The sequence below is a fragment of the Kogia breviceps genome, chromosome 3 (genome assembly GCF_026419965.1).
Source record: "Kogia breviceps isolate mKogBre1 chromosome 3, mKogBre1 haplotype 1, whole genome shotgun sequence".
Taxonomy (NCBI): Eukaryota; Metazoa; Chordata; class Mammalia; order Artiodactyla; family Physeteridae; genus Kogia; species Kogia breviceps.
This window is the reverse complement of record NC_081312.1, coordinates 24,276,214-24,303,204: the sequence shown is the minus strand read 5'-3', so window position 1 is coordinate 24,303,204 and position 26,991 is coordinate 24,276,214. Positions and strand designations below refer to the sequence as shown.

The 26,991-nt window shown below is 43.0% G+C and overlaps 1 protein-coding gene across 27 annotated transcripts in view; it reads left to right on the top strand.

Moving 5' to 3' along the window:
- NRXN3 (neurexin 3) overlaps positions 1–26,991 on the top strand; it is a 1,710,573-nt gene that overhangs the window by 543,313 nt on the left and 1,140,269 nt on the right. For all 27 annotated transcript variants that reach the window (XM_067027973.1, XM_067027953.1, XM_059057591.2 and 24 more), the window contains 2 exons: positions 1,016–1,454; positions 12,571–12,954. In XM_067027973.1, coding sequence (XP_066884074.1) covers positions 1,016–1,454; positions 12,571–12,954 — 823 coding nt within the window. The remainder of the gene's footprint in view (positions 1–1,015; positions 1,455–12,570; positions 12,955–26,991) is intronic.

Genomic DNA, 26,991 nt, shown 5'->3' with positions numbered 1-26,991 from the left:
TTATAGTGTGGATGTGACATTGCATGGAGATCAGAGGACCAAGACCTATCCAAGGGCACTGCATCAAAATTCAGTTATAATTACAGCAAAACCTTTTTGAAACTCTGATCTTGGGGAACAAGATTAATCCCTGCTTTTATATGGATTATACTGGGTTTAGAAAATCATAATAGGTTTTTAAAAAATGTTTTAGGGTGTTTCATTCTCTCACTGTGTGTATATAGAGGACATGTGCAATTGTGCAAAAAAATATAGATCTCCTTCTCCACCAATGCTTAACACTCAATCATCTTCTTTAAAAAGAGAAACAATACAACAGGGTAGAGTAAAAAGTAAGTCTCCCTCCACTCCTGAGTATTAATCCCACAAATCCTCTCCCCAGTGACAATTTTATAGTTTCTTGTGCTTCCTTCCAAAAATGATTTATGCATTTACAAGCATATATACATGTAACACACGCTTTCCAACACACACACTCTTTGCACAGTGATAGCATAATGCATGCTGTCCTGTTCCTTACTAATTTCACTTAATGTTACTCAGAGTATCTATGGCAAAACTGGGAGCAACTATCTTGATTATTAGGGCTGCATAATGTTCCATTTTAAAGATGTGCCAGTCTGTTACTGCTGGTCATTTAGGTTGTTTCTGGTCCTTTACTGAGGACATTTCAGTAAATATCTCTGTAGGTAAGTATTTGCGTCTGTGCAACTCAGTCGCTTTTGATTTCTACCTGCAAGCTTATATTGTTTAACTTTCTGACAACGCAAAAAATTGGCCAGAAGGAAACAGACAAAAGGAATACGATGGAAATATAAGGGCTTATTCAGGGCTTGTGGGCACCTCAGAGGTCTGTGCAGATGCTTTTCCAAGTGCTGTGTCTCTTGTTTCTCATTGTTTCAGACTGTTGTGTCCTGAAGCTTCATTTTGGGCCTTTTTCCTGGGTGCCCAGTGAGCGATGGATGGTCACTGTTTGCAAGATTGATTCATGTGGCACTTGTCTGGCTTTTGACAGGTTGTTTATAAGAATAATGACATCCGTCTGGAGCTGTCTCGCTTGGCCAGAATTGGGGACACCAAGATGAAAATCTACGGGGAGGTTGTATTCAAGTGTGAGAATGTGGCCACACTGGACCCCATCAACTTTGAGACCCCGGAGGCTTACATCAGCTTGCCCAAGTGGAACACCAAGCGCATGGGGTCTATCTCCTTTGACTTTCGCACCACTGAGCGCAACGGCCTGATCCTCTTCACTCACGGCAAGCCCCAGGAGAGGAAGGATGCTCGGAGCCAGAAGAACACCAAGGTGGACTTCTTTGCCGTGGAACTCCTCGACGGCAACCTGTACCTGCTGCTTGACATGGGCTCAGGCACCATTAAAGTGAAAGCCACTCAGAAGAAAGCCAACGATGGGGAATGGTACCACGTGGACATTCAGCGAGATGGCAGATCAGGTAGGAAGAAGCAGGGTGTGTGACTGAGACTAGGGGCAAGCTTCTGCTTCCTTATATTTTTTTACTTTAGATTTTGACTTGTTTGCTTGTTGATTCTTTTGCTGTTCTCCTTAATGCTTGTTACAGGACTATGTAAGATTATGTTTCTGACCCAGACGGCTGTCTCATCGATGGCTGACCTTCTTCTCTTCCTCATCTCCCCTGTCACTCTCTGCACAGTGGTCTCAGTGATAGCTCCAGGACCCTGGGGCTAAGGATGGTTTTACAAGTAGCATTTCCACTGCTACCAAAGTGACTGTCATGTCACTTGTGTGATGGTTTTTTTTTTCCCTCTTTATTCTCTTTTTTCCATCACCATGGAAACCAATTGTGACATCACAGATGCTGCATTATGTGATTACTCTGTAGGATAAGCTGCACTGTGCAAGAGTTTGTGCAGCGATACACCCTTCAATAATTGGCAAGGGTCATATTGCAGGGAAAAATTATGACAAGAAAGGAAAAGGCAAATTGATTTTTCCTAAAGTCATGTTCAATTTAAAGCCTTCCTTTGGTGTGAAAGCCTATATTTCACTCTTTGCTCAGACCTTACTAACTCTCCCTTTCTCTTCATAACCTTTTACATTGGGTTTAAATGGCTTTGTTTGTTTCTGCAGCCGCAGACCAAACAGGCTACCCCCAGGCAGTACATAGCCACTCTGGAATAGTAACAAAGCCGGGCGGGGTGCGGGGGTGGAAGGAAACACAAATAGGGAGTCTGAGGCTTTTGAATGCCTGAACAGTCTGCCTCACTTTCTGTGGACATGTGGCAGTGAAGGTCACATTCTGTGCCACCAGAAAGGGCATTTCACCCAGAGTAGTAATTAGAGCATTTGAATTTCACACTTATTTCCTGATTCTCCATTTAGGTAGTATCATACTCAATAAGGGTCTTGGCTATATTTTCATATTTTTAAGGATTTACTCTCCCGGTAAACACAAAAATGTCTTCCTTTTAGCCATTTTTGCGTTTGGCCAACAATAGAAAGCAATAGGTTCCCCTAAAAGGCTGTAGCCACTAATGGCTGAGCTTGCGGGGATGGCTTTTCTGCATAATTCCAGAGCTAGAGGGGTGGCAGAGATGAGCAGTGTTGCCCTTAGGCAAGGAGCTGGTTGGGTTCTGTGCAGAGGGCAGACAGGTGGCGGATTGCAGACCTGGATGGTTTATTGCCCAGCAGGATGCCTTATCAATTGCCTGAAATTTGATCAGAACCAAGAGGCTTCAAATTAAATGTGCTTGTTGGGCAAGAATGAACATTTTCTTCTTTTTTAAGAGAAAAATACACAAAAAATAATTTCGGAGTCCAAATCTTTTGAAGTTTATCCATTAAAAAATGTCAGCAGGGGCAGAGAGCTAGAAAGCTGTCTCAGAAATATAAGGGACACACTCCTGTTGGTTTTTAAGACTATGCATTTTGGGTCTCTGGAGTTTGGACATGGTTGATGGGTTTCATGATTGACTAACCTAGACCTTGGCACAGCTTAAATGTCACCTATCTGTGTCACAGGCAGGCTAGAACATGTAAAATCGCCACATGTCTGTTTCTGATATTCTCAACACTAATTGCTTTTTCAAGTAGGGCAGTTATTTTGTTTTGTTAGAACCATCAGTAGACCCGTTTTTTGACAAATAAGTTTGGATTACAGAAGCCTTAAATTTTATACCTGGGTGCTATGGCATTGGCTAATACTTTAAAATACTGATAAATTTGATCAAAGCCTATGAACATTTACTGAGTAAACAAATAGTTGTCATGTAAAAGCAAGCGTAACAAAATTTTAATATTATATACTAAACTTCATTTCTTCATGAGGATATTTTCTGGTATGTTCTTACAGACCTGTATTAAAAATGACTAATTATAAAAACACAAGTGTATCTAATTGTGGTACCTCCTTCCCTGCTCATCCTGAAGAATATGACTGAGAGGTGATCTCAGGAAACTTTCATCTTCATTCCCCAGCTGAGGGACTGATTCTCAAAGCAGCTGTGGTCCCACACTCAGAGGATGAATTTTCCTCAGGATGTATTTAAGGGTCCACTATTTAAATCAGTTCGGGTACTGTTCTTACTTGGCAATAGATGCTCCTCCCTGTTAGTTGTGATCAGATTAACTCTGTGGACATGTGGTGGGTAAAGAAAGCACACTGCAAGAGAGAAGAAAAGTACCCAAGCCTCAACTTCCTCATTTGTGAAATAGGGGAAATACGAATGCCTACCTCACAGGATTGTTTTGAGGATTGAGTCCAGAAAAGCACAGAAAGTACTAGAAATGGTGGCTGGGACATTTTTATTGTTATGTAGGTTTTTAAAGATTAAAAAGCAAAAAGGCAAAGCAGATTTCTCCAGGAGAAAACTTCCGGGGAAGAGTAGGGGGAAGCACGCCTAGCTGAACCCTCCAGCGACCCCTCACGCTCTTTCTACTCTTCTACCCCTGGGTTGACTTTGTGATTTAGAGTGTACTTCACTTTCTTGATCTCATTTGATCTTCTAGGCCCTTCAGGCTGTCCCCTGTCATAGCTGAGGGAATTGAGACTCAGATAAAAGTGAAAGCTGGCTGATGGATGGTCCAGTTATCTTGGTACCAATAAAGCACTTTAAGAATACTAAATTTCTGGCATGAAGTTTAGACATCACTCTGATTTAACAGTTTAGGAAATTGAACTGTTGAGGAACTGGAGGGATTCAGTGACTGGTACAGGGTCAGAAAGACTAGAATCCCTGTTCCCAAGTTCCCAGGTCAGGCTCCAGGGTTACATCTTCTGTGATTTCATGTGCCTGGTCTAGCTCTGATCTCATCTCTTGTTGACTTTCTCTGGCCTCCCGTACTCTAGCCACACTCCTGCCTGTCCCAGGGCCTTTGTAGGTGTCATTCCCTGTGCCGGGCACGTTCTCCCCCCAGGACTTGGCATAGTTGGATCCTTCTCAACATCCTGGTTTCAGCTTACCTCTCACCTCTTAGAGAAGCCTTTCTTGACCTTACATTTTAAAGTTGAACCTGTGGGCTGCTGTAGCACCCATTTTACTCTCTTCCTCCCACTTGCCATTTTCCAATTTCTGTTTATTGGGTGACTTGTTTATTTTCTGTTCCTCTGCTGTGGAACATCAGCTCCAGGAGAGCAGGCACGCCTGTCAAGTTCATGTATGTGTCTAGAACTATACTAGAGGCAGAACAGGTGTTCAATACATGTTTGTTACATGAATACATAAAGAAACATGTTCCGAAGATGACGGAGGAGTAAGACGTGGAGAAAACCTTCCTCCCCACAAATACATCAGAAATACATCTACATGTGGAACAACTCCTACAGAACACCTACTGAATGCTGGTAGAAGGCCTCAGGCTTCCGAAAAGAAGGCTGAGCACCACCTAAACAAGCTCCAGAGATTGGTGCGAGCTGTGGCCATCAGCATGGACACCAGAGACAGGCATGAAATGCTAACACTGCTGCTGTAGCCATCAAGGAGCCTGTGTGCAAGCACAGGTCACTATCCACACCCCACCAGGAGCCTGTATGACACGCCACTGCCAGGGTCCCGTGATCCAGGGACAACTTCCCCGGGAGAACACACGGCGCGCCTCAGGCTGTTGCAATGTCATGCTGGCCTCGGCCACTGCAGGCTCGCCCCGCACTCCAAGTATAACAATCGTACCCCTCCCTCCCCTGGGCCGGAGTGAGCCAGAGCCCCCTAATCAGCCTCTGCTTTAACCCCCTCCTGTCTGGGCAGGAACAGATGCCTGGGGACGACCTACATGCAGAGGCGGGGCCACAACCAAAGCTGAACCCCAGGAGCTGTGCGAACAAAGAAGAGAAAGGGAAATTTCTCTGTGCAGCCTCCGGAGCAGTGGATTAAATCTCCACAATCAACTTGATGTACCCTGCATCTGTGGAATATCTGAATAGACAACGAATCATCCCAAAATTGAGGCGGTGGACTTTGGGAGCAGCTGTAGACTTGGGGTTTGCTGTCTCTGACTGATTAGTTACTGATTTTTATATTTATCTTAGTATAGTTTTTAGTGCTTGTTATCATTGGTGGATTTATTTATTGGTTTGGTTGCTCTCTTCTTTTTTTCTTTCCTTTTTTCCCTTTGTTTTTATTATTACATTTTTATTTTAATAATTTTTAAAAATTTATTATTATTTTTTCTTTCTTTTCTTCTCCCTTTTCTTCTGAGCCTTGTAGCTGACGGGGTCTTGGTGTGCTAGCCTGGTGTAAGGCCTGAGCCTCTGAGGTAGGAGGGCGAGTTCAGGACATTGGTCCACCAGAGACCTCTGGGCCCCACGTAATATCAGTTGGCGAGAGCTCTCCCAGAGATCTCCGTCTCAACATTAAGACCCAGCTCGACTCAACAGCTAGCAAGCAAGCTCCAGTGCTGGATGCCCCATGCTAAGCAACTAGCAGGACAGGAACACAACCCCACCCATTAGCAGAGAGGCTGCCTAAAGGCATATTAAGTTCACAGGCACCCCAAAACACACCACTGTATGCGGCCCTGTCCACCAGAAAGACAAGTTCCAGCCCCACCCACCAGAACACAGGTACCAGTCCCTTCCACCAGGAAGCCTACACAAGCCCCTGAACCAAGCTTACTCACTGGGGGCAGACACGAAAAACAGTGGAACTACGAACCTGTAGCCTGCGAAAAGGAGACCCCAAACACAGCAAGTTAAACAAAATGAGAATACAGAGAAATATGCAGCAGATGAAGGAGCAAGGTAAAAGCCCACCAGACCAAACAAATGAAGAAGAAATAGGGAGTCTACCTGAAAAAGAATTCAGAGTAATGATAATAAAGGTGATCCAAAATCTTGGAAATAGAATGGAGAAAATACAAGAAACGTTTAACTAGGACCTAGAACTAAAGACCAAACAAACAATGATGAACAACACAATAAATGAAATTTTAAAATCTCTAGAAGGAATCAGTAGCAGAATAACTGAGGCAGAAAATGCATAAGTGACCTGGAAGATAAAATAGTGGAAATAACTGCCACAGCAGAATAAAGAAAAAAGAATGAAAAGAATTGAGGACAGTCTCGGAGACCTCTGGGACAAAATTAAACACACCAACACTCGAATTATAGGGGTCCCAGAAAGAAGAGAAAAAGAAAGGGTCTGAGAAAATATTTGAAGAGATTATAGTTGAAAACTTCCCTAACATGGGAAAGGAAATAGTCAGTCAAGTCCAGGAAGCGCAGAGTCCCATACAGGATAAATCCAAGGAGAAACATGACAAGACACATATTAATCAAACTATCAAAAATTAAATACAAACAAAAAATATTAAAAGAAGCAAGGGAAAAAAAACAAATAACATACAAGGGAATTCCCATAAGGTTAACAGCTGATCTATCAGTAGAAAATCTGCAAGCCAGAAGGGAGAGGCAGACATATTTAAAATGATGAAAGGGAAAAACCTACAACCAAGATTACTCGGTCCAGCAAGGATCTCATTCAGATTCGACAGAGAAATGAAAACCTTTACCGACAAGCAAACCTAAGAGAATTCAGCACCACCAAACCAGCTTTACAACAAATGCTTAAGGAACTTCTCTAGGCAGGAGACACAAGAGAAGGAAAAGACCTACAATAACAAACCCAAAACAATTAAGAAAATGCTAACAGGAATATACATATCGATAATTACCTTAAATGTAAATGGATTAAATGCTCCAACCAAAAGACATAGACTCGCTGAATGGATACAAAAACAAGACCCATATATACGCTGTCTACAAGAGACCCACTTCAGACCTAGGGACACATACAGACTGAAAGTGAGGGGATGGAAAAAGATATTCCATGCAAATGGAAATCAAAAGAAAGCTGGAGTAGCAATTCTCATATCAAACAAAATAGACTTTAAAATAAAAACTATTACATGAGACAAAGAAGGAAGCTACATAATGATTAAGGGATCAATTCAAAAAGAAGATATAACAGTTGTAAATATTTATGTACCCAATATAGGAGCACCTCAATACACAAGTCAAATGCTAACAGCCATAGAAGGGGAAATCGACAGTAACACAATCATAGTAGGAGACTTTAACAACCCAGTTTCATCAATGGGCAGATCATCCAAAATGAAAATAAATTGAGAAACACAAGCTTTAAATTACACATTAAACAAAATGGACTTAATTGATATTTATAGGACAGTCCTTCCAAAACCAACAGAATACATTTTCTTCTCAAGTGCTCATGGAACATTCTTCAGGATAGATCATATCTTGGGTCACAAATCAAGCCTTGGTAAATTTAAGAAAATGGAAATCATATCAAGTATCTTTTCTGAGCACAACACTATGAGACTAGATATCAGTTACAGGAAAAAATAAAACTGTGAAAAACACAGACACATGGAGGCTAAACAATACGCTACTAAATAACCAAGAGCTCACTGAAGAAATCAAAGAGGAAATTTAAAAATACATAGAAACAAATGACAATGAAAACACAATGAGCCAAAACCTATGGGATGCAGCAAAAGCAGTTCTAAGAGGGAAGTTTATAGCCATACAATCCTACCTCAAGAAACAAGAAACATCTGAAATAAACCTTACACCTGAAGCAATTAGAGAAAGAAGAACAAAAAACCCCAACGTTAGCAGAAGGAAAGAAATGATAAAGATCAGATCAGAAATAAATGAAAAAGAAATGAAGGAAATAATAGCAAAGATCAGTAAAACTAAAAGCTGGTTCTTTGAGAAGATAAACAAAATTGATAAACCATTAGCCAGACTCATCAGGAAGAAAAGGGAAAAGACTCAACAGAATTAGAAATGAAAAAGGAGAAGTAACAACTGACACTGCAGAAATACAAAGCATCATGAGAGATTACTACAAGCAACTCTATGCCAATAAAATGGACAACCTGGAAGAAATGGACAAATTCTTAGAAAAGCACAGCCTTCTGAGACTGATCCAGGAAGAAATAGAATATATAAACAGACCAATCACAAGCACTGAAATTGAAACTGTGATTAAAAATCTTCCAACAAACAAAAGCCCAGTAACAGGTGGCTTCACAGGCGAATTCTATCAAACATTTAGAGAAGAGCTAACACCTATCCTTCCCCAACTCTTCCAAAATATAGTAGAGGGAGGAACACCCCCAAACTCATTCTATGAAGCCATCGTCACCCTACTACCAAAAGCAGACAGAGATGTCACAAAGAAAGAAAACTACAGGCCAATATCACTGATGAACATAGATGCAAAAATTGTCAACAAAATACTAGCAGACAGAATCCAACAGCACATTAAAAGGTTCATACACCGTGATCAAGTGGGGTTTATACCAGGAATGCAGGGATTCTTCAATATACACAGATCAATCTCATTAACAAACTGAAGGATAAAAACCATATGATAATCTCAGTAGATGCAAAATTCAACAGCCATTTATGATAAAATCTCTCCAGAATAGAGGGAGGCATAGAGGGAAGCTACCTCAACATAATAAAGGCCATATATGACAGACCCACAGCCAACATCATTCTCAATGGTAAAAAACTGAAACCATTTCCTCTAAGATCAGGAACAAGACAAGGTCACCCACTCTCACCACTGTTATTCAACATATTTTTGGAAGTTTTAGCCACAGCAATCAGAGAAGAAAAAGAAATAAAAGGAATCCAAATGGGAAAAGAAGAAGTAAAGCTGTCACTGTTTGCAGATGACATGATACTGTATACATAGAGAATCCTAAAGATGCCACCAGAAAACTACTAGAGGTAATCAGTGAATTTGGTAAAGTAGCAGGACACAAAATTAATTCACAGAAATCTCCTGCATTCCTATACACTAATGATGAAAAATCTGAAAGAGAGATTAAGGAAACACTCCTGTTTACCACTGCAACAAAAAAAATAAAATACCTAGGAATAAACCTACCTAAGGAGACAAAAGACCTGTACTCAGAAGACTATAAGACACTGTGAAATAAATTAAAGATGATACAAACAGATGGAGAGATATACCATGTTCTTGGATTGGAAGAATCAACATTGTGAAAATGACTATACTACCCTAAACAATCTACAGATTCAGTGCAATCCCTATCAGACTACCGGAGGCATTTTTCACAGAACTAAAACAAAAAATTTCACAATTTGTATGGAAACACAGAAGACCCTGAATAGCCAAAGCAATCTTGAAGAAGAAAAACAGAGCTAGAGGAATCAGACTCCCTGACTTCGAACTAAACTACAAAGCTATAGTAATCAAGACAGTTCAGTACTGGCACAAAAATAGAAATACCGATCAATGGAACAGGATAGAAAGCCCAGAGATAAACCCACACACCTGTGGTCACCTTATCTTTGTTAAAGGTGGCAAGAATATACAGTGGAGAAAAGACAACCTCTTCAATAAGTGGTGCTGAGAAAACTACACAACTACATGTAAAAGAATGAAATTAGAATACTCCCTAACACCATACACAAAAATAAACTCAAAATGGATTTCTGACCTAAATGTAAGGCCAGACACTATAAAACTCTTAGAGGAAAACATAGGCAGAACAACTCTATGACATAAATCACAGCAAGATCCTTTTTGTCCCACCTCCTAGAGAAATGGAAATACAAACAAAAATAAACAAATGGGACCTAATGAAACATAAAAGCTTTTGCACAGCAAAGGAAACCATAAACAAGATGAAAAGACAGCCCTCAGAATGGGAGAAAATATTTGCAAATGAAGCAACTAACAAAGGATTAATCTCCAAAATTTATATGCAGCTCAATATCAGAAAAACAAACAACCCAATGCAAAAATGGGCAGAAGACCTAAATAGACAGTTCTCCAAAGAAGATATACAGATTGCCAACAAACATATGAAAGAATGCTCAACATCATTAATCATTAGAGAAATGCAAATCAAAACTACAATGAGATATCATCTCACACCGGTCAGAATGGCCATCATCAAAAAATCTAGAAACAGTAAATGCTGGAGAGGGTGTGGAGAAAAGGGAACCCTCTTGCACTGTTGGTGGGAATGTAAATTGATACAGCCACTATGGAGAACAGTATGGAGGTTCCTTTAAAAACTACAAATAGAACTACTATATGACCCAGCAGTCCCACTGTTGGACATATACCCTGAGAAAACCATAATTCAAAATGAGTCATGTACCACAGTGTTCATTGCAGCTCTGTTTACAATAGCCAGGACATGGAAGCAACCTAAATGTCCACTGATAGATGAATGGGTAAAGAAGATGTGGCACATATATACAATGGAATATTACTCGCCATAAAAAGGAGTAAAATTGAGTTATTTATTTTTTTAAAAAGAAGATGTTGGGGGCTTCCCTGGTGGCGCAGCGGTTGAGAGTCCGCCTGCCGATGCAGGAGACACGGGTTCGTGCCCTGGTCCGGGAAGATCCCACATGCCGCGGAGCGACTGAGCCCGTGAGCCATGGCCGCTGGGCCTGCGCATCCGGAGCCTGTGCTCCGCAATGGGAGAGGCCACAGCAGTGAGAGGCCCGCATACGGCAAAAAAAAAAAAAAAAAAAAGAAGATGTTGGGAGTAGGAGTTTATTAATTAATTAATTTATTTTTGCTGTGTTGGGTCTTCGTTTCTGTGTGAGGGCTTTCTCTAGTGTGGCAAGTGGGGGCCACTCTTCATCACGGTACGCGGGCCTCTCACTATCGCGGCCTCTCGTTGCAGAGCACAGGCTCCAGACACGGAGGCTCAGTAGTTGTGGCTCACGGGCCTAGTTGCTCCGTGGCATGTGGGATCCTCCCAGACCAGGGCTCCAACCTGTGTCCCCTGCATTAGCAGGCAGATTCTCAACCACTGCACCACCAGGGAAGCCCAAAATTGAGTTATTTGTAGTGAGGTTGATGGAGCTAGAATCTGTCATACAGAGTGAAGTAAGTCAGAAAGCAAAAAACAAATACCATATGCTAACACATATATATGGAGTCTAATAAAGAAATGGTTCTGAAGAACCTAGGGGCAGGACAGGAATAAAGACACAGACGTAGAGAATGGACTTGAGGACACGGGGAGGGGGAAGGGTAAGCTGGGACGAAGTGAGAGAGTGGCATGGACATATATACACCACCAAATGTAAAACAGATCACTAGTGGGAAGCAGCCGCATAGCACAGGGAGATCCGCTTGGTGCTTTGTGACCACCTAGAGGGGTGGGATAGGGAGGGTGGGAGGGAGATGCAAGAGGGAGGGGACATGGGGATATATGTATACATATAGCTGATTCACTTTGTTGTACAGCAGAAACTAACACAACATTGTAAAGCAATTATACTCCAGTAAAGGTGTTAAAAACATTTAAAAAAATAAAATATTAGATCTGTAGTCAAGAAAAAAAAAGAAAGAAAGAAGCATGTTCCAGTTAAAATTTATCAAAGGCAATGAATGTTGAAAATATGCCCTGGCAGGGCTGGTAGCTAAGGCCAGTACAGAGGGTATCAGCTCATGGAGAGAGAGAGAGAAGAGCAGGTTCCATCCTTCTGGTGATGGTGAGCCAGTGATGAAGACTCAGGCAGGACCTACAGCCTCTGTCTCAGGTACAGAGTAAGAAGCCCCTTACATGTATGAGCTCATTCACTTATCACACCAACCTGTGAGGTGGCGACAGTTGTTTTCCCATTTTACAGATAAGGAAATTGAGGACCAGGAAAGAGAAGTCACTTCTTCAAGGCTATCTACCTAGTATGTGGAGGGGCTGGGATTTAAACACAGGCGGGGTCTGTGCTGCTGTCAACCTATATGATGTGCAACCTCTCAGCCGAGGCTTTTAGGTAGAAAAAAAGATAATCATACTAGGTGCTAGGCCACTGAGATTGTCTTGGGTCCTCCTCTGGGCCAGGCTGTCTTAGCTGGCAGGGATTGGAACCAAATGGCGTACATTGTCCTTTTTACCATTTTGTGGCATTTCGTTCCCTTGCTTACATTGTTCCTTCCTGGCCAGGCAACAGTGGTCTCCCATCTCACCTGCTAGGCTCCTTTCGTTTGGTTCATCCACTGGCAGCCTCACCTGTGATGCCAAGAGGGCTGTTAGCTCACTCCCTTTCTGTCCTCCCTTCCCAGGTACCATATCAGTGAACAGCAGGCGCACGCCGTTCACCGCTAGTGGGGAGAGCGAGATCCTGGACCTGGAGGGGGACATGTACCTGGGCGGGCTGCCGGAGCACCGTGCTGGCCTCATCCTCCCCACTGAGCTCTGGACCGCCATGCTCAACTATGGCTACGTGGGCTGCATCCGTGACCTGTTCATTGACGGGCGCAGCAAGAACATCCGGCAGCTGGCGGAGATGCAGAATGCTGCGGGCGTCAAGTCCTCCTGCTCACGGATGAGCGCTAAGCAGTGTGACAGCTACCCCTGCAAGAACAGCGCTGTGTGCAAAGATGGCTGGAACCGCTTCATCTGCGACTGCACGGGCACCGGCTACTGGGGCCGAACCTGCGAGAGGGGTGAGTAGGCCCTCGTAGCGGCACACTGGGTCTGAGTGGGGGTGACGTGCTGCAGCTGTGTCCCTGGATACACCTGCCTGTGCTTCCTTTGCTACTACAGGTGCTCCCTTTGGACCTCCCTGTGCTTGCGTTCTCCTGGAGAAGAATTTTCTTGGGTTCACTGCTTTCCAGATCATACCCTTTCTAGTTGTGGATGCTTGGATTTGTTTGGGTAGGGTTGGGTTGCAGAGAGGGAAACTTTAGAGTAAATATTACCATGATCATGCTACTTTCTTGATTAAGTGTTAGACATCCATTTGAGAAGGTGAATTCTTTTGGGATTCTGGGTGGGCTCACCAGCTGGCTGTTTCATTTGTTCATTTAACTCATGCTTTTTGATGCTTTCTACGTGCTATAGCTCTTGGATTAGGCTTTAGAAATACACTATTGAACAAAATAGCCCCAGCCCTGTTCTGTGGAGATTGCCGCCTCGTGGAATACTTAGCTGTTAAATAATCACAGACATGTTGAGTTTCATAAGAAGCAGTGTTATGTGTTGGTTAAGAACATGAATTCTGGGGCCAGACTGTGTGAGAGACGTGGCCCTCATGGAGCGATACAAACTTTCTCAAGATAATATCTTTGAGGCTTGATTTCCTCATTTGCAAAATGGAGACAATTAGGGGCCTACCTCACAGGCTGATAATGAGGAGTAAGTGAGTCAGTAGGGTCCTGGACTCTGGAAAGCATTCAGTAAATGTTAGCGATTGTTACAGTCATAATTATTGTCATCAACATCATTAAAGGAAAAGCACAGAGAAGTTTGGGAGGCCTTTGCAAGGGGACCCAACATACTGTAGAGGTTCATAGAAAGCTTCTTCAAGAAAGAAATACATAGGTTGAGACTTGAAATATCAGTAAGAGTTAGCTTGGCAACGAGGTGGGAGGAAGCCGGGTGTCTTGTACATGAGGGCAACGTGAGCCAAGAGGTAAGAGACCATGGCACACCGGGACTTCCCTGGCGATCCAGTGGTTGAGACTTCGCCTTCCAGTGCAGGGGATGCGGGTTCGATCCCTGGTCGGGGAGCTCAGATCCCACACGGCTCGCAGCCAAAAAACCAAAGCAGAAGCAGCAGAAGCAATACTGTAACAAATTCAATAAAGACTTTAAAAATGGTCCACATCAAGGGAAAAAAAAAAACTTAAAAAAAAATATGTCCTCTAAAAAAAAATTGAAAAGAGACCATGGCACAGTTGAGGAACCAAACAGAGTCCATAACAGAATGGAGTGTGCAGGGAGGTGGGGGGAAGGGTGTGTGAGGTAGCTGAAGAGTCGGGGGACCAAGAGTGGGGGCTGACCATTTACAACAGGCCAGGATGCTGGGGGGAAGCCCCTTTCTCTCTACCGCTTTAGGATCTTACACTTGCACTGAATTTACAGTTTGGGTAAAGGGCAGAGATAAAGGTAAGCAAAGAGACAACGTCAAGACAAGGAGATCCTAGTCTATAAGCCACATCCAGATTGCAGCTTGGTTAATTGTTTTATATGCCAAGCACACAGAATCTGGCTGTCTGTCCATGAGTTGTCAGTCTCTATTTTGTATGAAAGGATAATTTACATAGTTATCAAGTTTTGCGGAGGAAATAGTTCTAGGGCTTTGAGGATACTGCGTCTGTAGTAGAGATAGTTTCTGTCTACAGAAGCTTATCATTTCTTTAGCTGAGGAGTTGACACATCGATATAAGAAGCAGTAATAAAATGATACAAGGCAGCAGCATGGGCTGGACCACTAGGGGGACATGGAAACTTAGTGAAGACTTTCCTGAGGAGGGGGACATGCAGGGTCTCATCCTTAAAGACTACCAGTGGCCAGAATTGTCCAGGTGTCAGAAGTCTGGTGATAAGGAGGGATCCTGGAACATGCTTGGATAACCAGTCAAGGATTTTCAAGGAGTCATTTTTGTGAGGTCATCCATATTGCTAGTTAAAGTATATTTCAAGAGAACTGCAAACCTTCCCTACAGCTAGACCAAAAGGAGGACACAGGATATTGGAGTAAAGGAAAAGGAGCTTTTGGGGGGCTTATAGAGGTGAAATTCAGATTCACTGAATTTTCAAAGCAGCCACCCCAGAACATGAGCTAAGACGGGGAGGCAGCCATCCGGAACAGAAGTGAGTCTCATTTGGCTGGCCAGAGTCTGTCAAGCTCCTGAACTCTTTCCAGATCTCTTTGTAGGGTAGACTATCCTGGTTGCTGGTTTGGGGAGATAGAAAAGTCATTCGACCTCTGGGATGCATGAGACCATTTTGATATAAGCCAGGAAATTATGGATCATCCACTGTCTAGGAAGGTGTAGTCTAAGAGCCAAAGGTCCCTTCAGACATCTCACTTCTCTCTCCTGGGTGTCTTTCCAACTCAAGGGCCTTGTGGTTACTGAAGACAAGCAGCGGTGAGTGGAGACAGCTGAACAAGGCGTCCCTGAGGTCAGCTGTTCCAAGGGCAAATCAATGGGAGTTGGTCCAAGATTTGCCAAGTACAGTGAAAGTCACTGCATCGTTTACATTGTCACTTCTGACTAGTCATTAAAAGGCAGCTGATTGGGGATATATGAGGGACAATTATTCCTGGTACAGTGCAGCCAAGAATCATCCATTGTGGCCAAATGAGAAGGAGCCTGGCAAATTTAAGACATTTAATCTACATGTCGCTCAAATCCCAGATGGTTCAACTGATTGTTTTGTTTCCCCGCTAATTGTTTTTTGGCCCTGTATTGTTCCTGACACCATGTTCAGAATGAATCGGTGGCGTGTAAAAATGATAGGACTCTACTTTGCTGGCAAAGAAAGTCATTTCCCTATGACGCTGTTTTTCTTTATTGAAACTGATTTGTCAGTGGAGATGCTTTTGACTTTTGTTCATTTTTCATACATGCAGCAGACATTTATTGAAACCCTAATTTGTTCCAGGCACTGTATTAGATGCTGGCAATGCAAACAAAACAAAACAAAACAAAAAAACCGACACAGCTTCTGGTTTTGATCAAGGGGTGTATAGTCCTACTGGAAAAGGAAAGGTGGGAACTGTGCTAACGCTTGGTAGATGTCATGCCTGATCTTTTAGGGGAATAGCAGGGCAGACAGATGGGAGAGGCCATGCCTACATGGGTGAGTGATGGTTTGGAAAAGGGGACCTGAGGTTTCTTAGATTTTCTTGTCTGCTATTAATAATAAAACTATGGGGGCTTCCCTGGTGGCACAGTGGTTGAGAGTCCGCCTGCCGATGCAGGGGACACGGGTTCGTGCCCCGGTCCGGGAAGATCCCACATGCCACGGAGCGGCTGGGCCCGTGAGCCATGGCCGCTGAGCCTGCACGTCCGGAGCCTGCGCTCCGCAACGGGAGAGGCCACAACAGTGAGAGGCCCGCGTACTGCAAAATAAAATAAAATAAAATAAAATAAAATAATAATAATAATAATAAAACTATGGCCTCTACCTCTGGCCCTCAGTATCCATTATAGGCACTTCTGAAGAGTGGTAAAGGAAGAGCATTAACATTCTTTATGCAAGAGTGTGATCCCCTTTGTCAAGGAGTGCTGCCCCACGCACCATAACACCATCAACAAGTTCACTCAATTTACCATCCTCGGGCTTCCCTGGTGGCGCAGTGGTTGAGAGTCCGCCTGCTGATGAAGGAGACACGGGTTCGTGCCCCGGTCCGGGAAGGTCCCACGTGCCGCGGAGCGGCTGGGCCCGTGAGCCATGGCCGCTGAGCCTGCGCGTCTGGAGCCTGTGCTCTGCAACGGGAGAGGCCACGGCAGTGAGAGGCCCACGTACCACAAAAATTAAAAAAAAAAAAAAATTTACCATCCTCTAGTTTTTTTCTAGAAGCATTAACCCTAAGCCTAGAATTGATCATTTGTACCAAGTGTGATAAGGCTAAGACAATTCCTAAGGCAGCGTGTCCCATCTTAGCCCCAACGGTGTCCTACACTTGGGCTTCATAATAGTCCATCCTTTGGCATCACTGGCCCCACAACAGGAATGGTAGTGTTTGAAAGAGGCACTTGTTTCTATAAAACGGAGAAAGCATAGGTGCGTTGCTGAAAACTGGTATTCAGAGACAAAGCAGAGTCAGGGGTGGCTCAGATCAGACACTGGATCAAAATAGCCCGAGAACCCAAGCAAAGTGAGCAAGCACATCAGTCTAAGGTACCGTTCCCAGGTTAAAGGTGTCAGCCAAAGACAAGGGGCTAAGGCACGGGAACTAGGAAATATATGAGTACGTGAGACTGAGGTTAATTTGCATGAGTGTCTTTCTCTGATAGTAAAAATGGATGTCTCTTGCTTGTACCCTCACAAGTGTGCTTCTACTGCCTGTGAAGATGGGCAGCTCTAAATTTTGACATATAACAGTCGGCTTGATGTTGTATTTTGACTTTTTTTTCCGCCATGATCTGATACTGTTCTAAGGAGATGTAGATAGATCCACCCATTCCAGTTGTTCAACTGTAGCTGTTCTGGTTTGTTATTTGTTAATCATATTGACGTGGGAGGCATCTCCATGACCTTAGAAGCTAAGGTCTGCTTAGCTACTTCATGCCAGTTTGTTTGGTTGAAATGCTTTACTCTGCTGGAAGGTTGCCTGCCGTTTAAAAAATCCTATTGTGTAGAGGAAACATTCTGTCTTATCTAAGATGATATGATCAGTTGACTTGGGACAACAGAGGCACCTTCTCCTCGTTCAGTGTAGCCAAACTGCTTAGTTCAGTTAGTGGGGACCAAATGTCAGTAGGCAAGGCTATGGATTTAATTTATTTGTGGACCATCGAGCTTCAGTTTGAGGCCACTGCAGATTCTGTCCCCTTCCCTTAGATGGCTTTTCCTGAATGTGTGCCATCATTTGTTTAGCAAGAAATAAAACAGGACTCAGCACAGGTTCGTCCCCATGACAAAAATAGCCTACACACGATAGCACTTAGAGTCAGGGTGACCTAGTGGTTAATGGCATGAATTTTAGTCAGATGGACCTTGGTTCCTGAGTCGGTTCTGTCAGTAGCTAGGTAATATACAACAACTTTTTTTATTTTGTCCAAGTCTCAGTTTCCTTATCTGTAAAATGGGGACACTGATACTTGCTAGGTAAGGTTCTCTTGGTTGCAAGCTACAGAATTGACAATGGCTAACAGAGTGAAGGAAGAAGTCAATATTGCATGATTACCTAGAGAGTTATTGATCAAATGACGATCTCACCAATTACATCTGGAAAAGGGAAGCAGAACAACTCTGCGGATCCCAAGGCACTGTGACTGAAGCCATGCGTCTCTCTTGACCTACTACGTACGGGTTCCGGAGTTTTCCATTCACGGTTTACATTTTCCAAAAAGAGAACCCGATTGGCCCAGTTTATAGTTCCTCTGTCTATTCTTCTACAGTCAGCTCTGTCCAGGTGGGCAGTCACCTAGAATAGATATGAAGGATCACCTAATACGTAAATATATAATCTTACTGAACCATTTTCTTAGTGTTCTTTCATGGTGAATCTTGGGGTGCCCTGATCCATAAGGCCATGTCCTGTTATGGATGCCCAGCCACATGGACAACTTCTGTGTGATAAACAAGGATATTTCCTGGGGTCATGGAAATTGGATGCCTTTGAGAATATTAAATTGTAGAACGAAGAAAATGTGATAGAGAGGGTAAATCTGCTCTTCTCACCGGTCCCCGGGATTCCATTTATCTGACATAAACACCAGCTGAAAACCAAGAACGCAGATATTATGAGTTCTCTCAAATGACCATGTTCCAGCAGGAAAGGCTTGCAGGCAGCAGCTGCTCGGGGACTTTGCTCTCAGCCAGCCCCTCTGATGGCTGCTGTGTGCTCCTGGGCCAGCAGTACATCCTGCTGGGGAGGGTGAGGCACTGACTTTAGAGGAGGCTAGAGTGTGTCGTTTGGATGCCACATGGAAATCAAGACATCAGGACATAGCAGGCCTGGCAGATTCAGTTGATGTTACCTGTACCTCATCCTTACTTCAGCAAGGGAGGAGTTGGAAGCCCTGAGAAGTTAATGTCACTTTAACTTGGAGCAGCTGTAGAATGGTTAAAATTCATGGATCCTGACTCCTAATCCACTGTACTTTCCATTACATTGAGTAGCCTTTCCTCCTCTTATATATGAAAGGGGTTGGATTATAAGGTCATTGAAGGAAAAACAGTGCCTTAGATGTTTTTGTTTTCCCACAGCCTCCAGCGCTGTGCTGTACACATACTACGAGGTTATTACATGTTGGAGGAAGGGTCCCAGTCCTCTGTCCTGGGTCTCGTCCTGGTCTGCACATTGCCCTTTGTGCCCTCATCCACTGCCATGGTGTCAAAGGTTATCTATACGTCAGTGATTCCCAAATCAGTCTCTCTAGCCTCGAACTCTCTCTGGAACCCCAGATTTCTATATCCAGTTGTCTGCTTGACATCTTCATTTGGATATTTGATAGATATCTTAATCATAACATTGAAAAATAGAAATCTTCAGTGCCTCCTCCCTGCCTTAGACTTTTTTTTTTCTTTTCTTTTTTTTTTTTTACTTTCAGTTTTTCCCATCTCAGTAAATGGCATCACCATTGTCCTTGGCATTTTCCTCGATTTTTCTTCTCCCATCTCATTCAGTCTGTCTCAGCAAGTTCCTGTCGTCTCCTCATCTAACCCCATCCTGCATCTGTCCACTTCTCTCCCTCTCCACTACTCTCATCCTAGGTCAACCTACATCGATCTCTTCTTTGGAAAACTAGGTAGCATGTCATATGTTATGAAAAGCTCAAATTCATTTTGCGCCTTCCTCAGAGTATTGAAGTGAGATTATTAAAAATGTTTAAATATTCAACACATTCTTAAGTAGCTTTAGTTTCAGTGGCTTTTGGTCCCTCAAATTGCAGGAAATGAAGCTATGATACTTCTTCGGAATTAACTTCAACATTCACATTTCCATACCTTTACTCTGTACCAAGCTTGGTGAGCCAAGTTGTGAGGATACAAATTTGTAGAAGACATAGTTTCAATTCTTGAGCTCACAGTCTAATAATCTGCAAATTGTAATGCAATCTACCAAGGGCAATGATCCAGGAATATCATAGGAAAGTATGAGATAACAATTAGAAAGCAAAATATGTCCACCATGATGTACCACTTTATAACCAGTTCTGGATCTGCTGGGGTCTGGCCACACTGACTCACTGGTGTGGGAACAAAAGAAACCCTGGCTTCCAGGGTCAAATATAAAAATGCTCGTTGCTTTCCCTTGTTCCAGTGCCATTGAGGCTCTGCTCCTATTCCCCTAGGAACACCTAGGCCCTTTATTTAGATATGTGACCTTGAGATTCTTACTTGGATCCTCTGGCCTCTCTGTTCTGCAAAAATAAAATGAGGCAGTTGGGTTTCATGCTTTCTCAGGGCCCATCCAATTATAACACTCTGTGCTTCTCAAATGTCATCAGCTTGGCAGTGGCTTCCCTTATCCTGAGTAGAGGGATAAAGGTGAGTGAAGGTCAGGGCAGGGATGCTAGTCCTTGTTCCTTGCAGTCTGCAGTACTGTCTGGGTTAGGAGGCTCAGTTTAGTCATATCAGCACTGCGATGAAGTTGTCACGTCTCTGATTCATTCATCTAAGAATACGAATACCTTGATATACTGGGAATACTTCAGGTCCATGACTTAAAAGTTTTAATTGCTGTATTAATGAGTCGAACCTTGGATTTCTTAAGATCATTAAAAGACTGTGTTTTTCAGTCCATTGTTTACCCCCTTTCAAGGGTAAATACATGTATTAGAGAAAGAGGGCCCCCAAGAAATACATAATTCATCCACATCAACCAACGTGTCCCCATTTTTTTCTTATCCATTGGTGCTTTTTTATTTTATATTGGAGTATAGTTGATTAACAATGTTATGTTAGTTTCAGGTGTACAGCAAAGTGATTCAGTTGTACACATACGTGTATCCATTCTTTTTAAGATTCTTTTCCCATTTAGGTTATTACAGAGTATTGAGCAGAGTTCCCTGTGCTATACAGTAGGTCCTTGTTGGTTATCTGTTTTAAATATAGCAGTGTGTACATGTCAATCCCAAGATTCCAATCTATCCCTCCCCTCCCACACTTCCCCCTGGTAACCGTAAGTTCCTTCTCTAAGTCTGTGAGTCTGTGTCTGTTTTGTAAATAAATTCATTTGTATCATTTTTTAAGATTCCGCATATAAGCAGTATCATATGATATTTGTCTTCTCTGTCTGACTTACTTTACTTAGTATGATAATCTCCAAGTCCATCTATGTTGCTGCAAATGGCATTATTTCATTCTTTTTAATGACTGAGTAATATTCCATTGTATATACGTACCACATCTTTAAAAAAAATTTTTATCGGAGTATAGTTGCTTTACAATGTTGTGTTAGTTTCTGCTATACAGCAAAGTGAGTCAGTTATACGTATACATGTATCCCCTCTTTTTTGGATTTCCTTCACATTTAGGTCACCACAGAGCATTGAGTAGAGTTCCCTGTGTTATACAGTAGGTTCTCATTAGTTATCTATTTTATACACAGTAGTATATATATGTCAATCCCAATCTCCCCTTTCATCCCACCCCCCCACCTCCTTGGTATCCATAAGTTTGTTCTCTACATCTTTGTCTCTATTTCTGCTTTGTGAATAAGTTTATCTGTACTATTTTTCTAGATTCCACATATAAACAATATTACATGATATTTGTTTCTCTGACTTACTTCACTCTGTATGACAGTCTCTAGGTCTGTCCATGTCTCTGCAAATGGCACTATTTTTTATGTCTGAGTAATATTCCATTGTATATATGTACCACATCTTCTTTATCCATTAATCTGTTGATGGACATATAGGTTGCTTCCATGTCTTGGCTATTGTAAATAGTGCTGCAGTGAACACTGGGGTGCATGTACCCTTTTGAACCATGTTTATCTCCAGATATATGCCCAGGAATGGGATTGCTGGATCATATCGTAGCTCTGTCTTTAATTTTTTAAGGAAGCTCTGTACTGTTCTCCATAGTGGCTGTACCAGTTTACATTCCCACCAGCAGTGTAGGAGGGTTCCCTTTTCTCCACACCCTCTCCAGCATTTATTGCTTGTAGACTTTTGATGATGGCTGTTCTGACTGGTGTGAGGTGATACCTCATTGTAGTTTTGATTTGCATTTCTCTAATGATTAGTGATGTTGAGCATCTTTTCATGTGCCTCTTGGCCATCTGTGTGTCTTCTTTGGAGAAATGTCACTTTATGTCTTCTGCCCATTTTTTAATTGGGTTAAGACACACAGCTATATCTCTGGTGATGACCGTAGCGTTGCTCAGATTTAGCCTCTTCTTGTTTCTCTTCCTGTTCTCCTTTCCACAGGCCCAGGATTGTATGATCCCAGAAAACTGTCCTATAGTCCATGAACCCTTCCTAAGTGTTATTCTGCCAGGTTGGGGTCTGAGATACCTCTGATCATAGCTTCTCCTGATGGTCTAAAGAAGAGAGTAAGGGAAGAAGATTCTAGTCATTTGAGAAGCTTGAAGCTCCAGGGGTCTCAGAAGGACAGGCTGGGGACTTTGGCCATCTTTGGAAAATCTACAGCTAGGCCTGTGTTCAGCGTGAGAACGTGAAGGTCAGCACTTTGAGGCAGCGTGTGACAGCTGCTTAGAACTGTGACACACCTGCTGTTGGCTGTGGTTCTGTCCAATGCAGAGACATGGTGGCTGTTTATATTGCTGCTTTGTACCTTTATTACTGCCTTTGCTAAAAGCTGCTTAACTGCCAGCAGACATCTGCCCACTATAGATGCAATAAACTGAGATGCTGCTAAATTAGGAGAAACAAGTGCTTCAAAATGCAGCACAAGGGGATTGTCATAGCATTTTTTATCATCTCTGGCTTCGTGGGTCTTTTCACAGATAGATGAACCCTTCCTTGCTCCAATCTGGATTAAGAGGAAAGGAAAGTTAACTTTTTTTTTTTTTTTTTTTTTTTTTTTTGCGGTATGCGGGCCTCTCACTGTTGTGGCCTCTCCCATTGCGGAGCACAGGCTCCGGACGCGCAGGCCCAGCGGCCATGGCTCACGGGCTCAGTTGCTCCGCGGCACGTGGGATCCTCCCGGACCAGGGCACGAACCCGTGTCTCCTGCATCGGCAGGCGGATTCTCAACCACTGCGCCACCAGGGAAGCCCGAAAGTTAACTTTTTTGAGAGAAATTATATGCCTGCTTTGTATTCTTAATGTACACTGGGCCATTTAACCCTCACATCCATTCTGCAGGCTGCATAATCTTAGCCTCATTTCCTAGATGAAGAAAATAAGGCCCCGAGTCATTCATTCCAAAGCACCTGTTGAGTACTGTGTGCCAGAGGCCGCATTGATCCTTCGAGATACAAGAGAATTGATTGTGATGTTCCTCATAAACATATCAATATATTCTGATACCTGAGGAAAGGACATAAATGTGTGGAGAAATGTCATGGACAGTGTCAGAGATTGGGTGACACTAGAGCTGAGGCTTGGTGGAGTAGCAGGAATCTCCCAGGAAGCCCAGGCAGGGAAAAGTATTTCAGGCAGAAGGAACAGATATGCAAAGATGACGTCTGTAAACAGGAAGTTTTTCCTCGTGGATGGTATCTGAGTCTTAAATTTGAAGGGGATGTTTTAGAAGGTGTAGCTGAAGAAGTGGTAGGGCCAGTTGTGAGGCATCTTGTCTGTTCTCCCCACAAGTTTGGACCTTACCAGACTCGTAAGGGGGCACGCCAGTTTTAGCAATGGGATAACAAAGTCAGATCCCTCTGGCAAAGGGATGATTGGCATGTGGGAGACAGTAGGCCAAGAGACCAGTGTGCTTCAGTTCAGTTTGCATTTATATTAATTCGGGGTGGGAAATAAGAGTCCCAACTGCGATAGGGAGAATGGAGGTCGAGTTCTGGGGACACATCCAATAGATATTTAAGGGGCAATGTTGATAGGATTTACTAACACAGCTAAAGAGTGGCCGAGACTGGATTAGAATAAGGGTTTGGTCGTAGAAGCCCGTTGTTTCTTCCCTGTGCCACTCAAGCATGTCAGATCAGTTGGAGAGTCTTGGGAGGAGTGGGGAAGAGTGAGGTAGCGATTAAGGGGATAGCTAGGAGTCGCCTATGTATACTGGTCCCACTCTGAACGTATGTGACTATTCTCTCTCTGTGCCTCAGTTTCCATATTTACCACTGAGAATATCAACAGTGGTTGCTTAATTGGCTTTTTGTGGAGCCTCTTTATTATAGAGTCAAAGTGTATGTTGTGTTCACAGAGATCATAAGCCAGCATGTCCCTTTCTGAAGCTAGAATTCTACAATTCAAGAATGAAAAAATTCTCAGACTGGTGTTTTTTTACTCAGCTTTTTCTTGTGTTGTAGAAGTGACCTAGATATGATTTCTGTGTTGAAGTATATGATATAGGCTAGAGCTTAACAGGGGGAAGGAAGGTTGCACCAGAAGGGGACATACCAAAGCATGCTTTTCTCCATACTTCACATGGTTTGTATTTGGAATCAAGACATGACTACGGTAATCCCAGATTTTGAAGAATTATGCTAAAATGGTCTGTTGTTACTGTGATTATCTCAACCAAGCTTTGCATGTATTTGGTGGAAAAATGAATCGTTTCTCTTTCTCTTGTAAAAGTGGCCATATTTGAAATTAAGCTAAACGATTCTTTCCTTATAGGTAGGAAAAATCGTATTTTTTTGCGGAGCACAGGCTCCGGACGCGCAGGCCTAGCGGCCATGGCTCACGGGCTTACTTGCTCCGCGGCATGTGGGATCTTCCCGGACCAGGGCACGAACCCGTGTCCCCTGCATCGGCAGACGGATTCTTAACCACTGCGCCACCAGGGAAGCCCGGAAAAATCGTATTTTTAATTTCTCTGTATTCTGGACTCCCATTAGGACTTCACATCAATGACACCCCATACTGAGGATTGTGTATGTGTGAGTGATAGAGCACACGTGTAGTTTCCCTCTAGTTTCTGAGATGTTTTTCTGTTCTGTTTTTAATATAATCAGAGATGATTAAGGAAGAGAAATGCAAACATGTAACAGTCATGAATAGAAGGGCCAAACTGAAACCTAGACCTGGATTGATCCAAAGAAAACCAGATGAGTGTAAACGCTGTAGAATTATTTATCTCGTCAGAGGCCCAGATACCGTCTAGCACAACCACCCTACCCCCAGTTTTAGATCAGGAAACTGAGGGCTCCACGTAGGAAATAAGTTGCCCAAAGAATAGAATATAGTGTTTCTAGCCCCTCCTTTTGGTTCTCCTATCAATGGATTTTCCAAAGAAATCCGAAGATACTGCAGGAGCCGTATTTGTGCATATTTAATGAAGATGTATGTTTATGTCCCCGTGGATTACTAAGCAGTACAATCATGCATTGTAACAAAGGTATTTGGTTAGTCTCCAGTCTTATTCTTGTTGGTAAATTTATTTAGAATGTTGGCGGTTGATCTAGAGAAAAGAAATATGAAGGGAAAAGACACGTGTACATGTCTCTTATTTCATCAACGATCCCATATTACCCCATATGACAAATAGATCCAGTCCAACAGAGAGAATTTTGGAGTGACAAGTGCCTTTGGGACTTGGGGCCGGAAACCCTGGGTATATAGCTCTCAAAAGGCCCCCTTCCGTGGAATATAGGACAGCTATGTCCCCGGCAAGGAAATGCAAGGTTTCTTGGAGATCACTTCATGCTTCTTAGCATGTTTCACCTTTACAGCAAGCCATTCTCATCAAAATGACAAACCCCAACAGAGCCTTCTGAGAGGCTAGTTAATCAGAAACCTTATGAAATCTGTGGGGTTAGCACGCTTCCTCTCCAGGGAAAGAAAGCCCCGTGTCTTTCAGATTTCAGTCTTCTCTGCAAGCCCCTTGTCTGGAGCTTCCTGCTGTCACCCACAGATATTTGAATATTGTTTTCCTGTGGTCTCCCAGGGCCACATACTGACACCAGCTAAGGCTGGTACATTTTTAATCTCCATCAGCGACATTGTAAGGAAAGATGACTGCTCTGATGTTCGCTTGCTTGAATTTTCCCTACTCCAGAAGTCTTCAGACCCCCCAGAAAGGATCTGAAGGTAGTGGCTCACTCTTAATGTCACCACACATGGTGGCAGGCGGGTGCTGACAGGGACCTCAACTCCAGCTGGCTGTCTCTGCCCCCTTTGCCCCGTTTCTCAGGCTGTAAGGAAACTTATTTCACAAGCAGCCCAGCTTCTCCAGATCCTGTAAGATGGAGCCTCCTGTGGAAATCCGCAGAGTCAAGTCTATGTTGAGAGCAGAAGCAGCAAGAGAAAAGATTGATGAGTAAAACTCATGTATAGCTGTACAGGTGATAAAAACATTTATTGGGATGAGGGTAGGGGTGACTCTATCAGAATTTAGATTCATATTTAGTTGGAAAAGACCTCTGAGGTTTTTGAGTCTGACCTAACATCTGATGCATGAATACCCTTGACAAAATCTCTGAAATGTTGTATGGACTCTATGGGAACATTTTCTGTTTCCATATGCTGTGCTAAATGCACAGCAGTGGGTAGCTTAGTCATTGCGATAACTGTGTAAGATAGGTGCTATTTCATTCTCAATTTACATCTGAGGAATGGGGGTCACGGCCAGGTTAAATAACTTGCTTAAGGTCACCTAGTTCTTCTGGACCTTTCACTCCAGAGCCTACTCTTTAGTGATCAATATATTCTACTGCTCTCAGTGACAAGGGAGCTCACTCTTCAAGAAGCTGCTGTTTCAGTTTTGGAGAGCACCAAATACAGACATACCCCGGAGATATTGCAGGTTTGGTTCCAGACCACCTCAATAAAGTAAATATCACAGTAAAGTGAGTCACATGAAGTTTTTTTGGTTTTCCAGTGCATATGAAAGCTATGTTTATGTTATACTGTAGTCTATTAAGTGTGCAATAGCATTATGTCTAAAAAATGTGTGTATACCTTAATTTAAAAACACTTTATTGC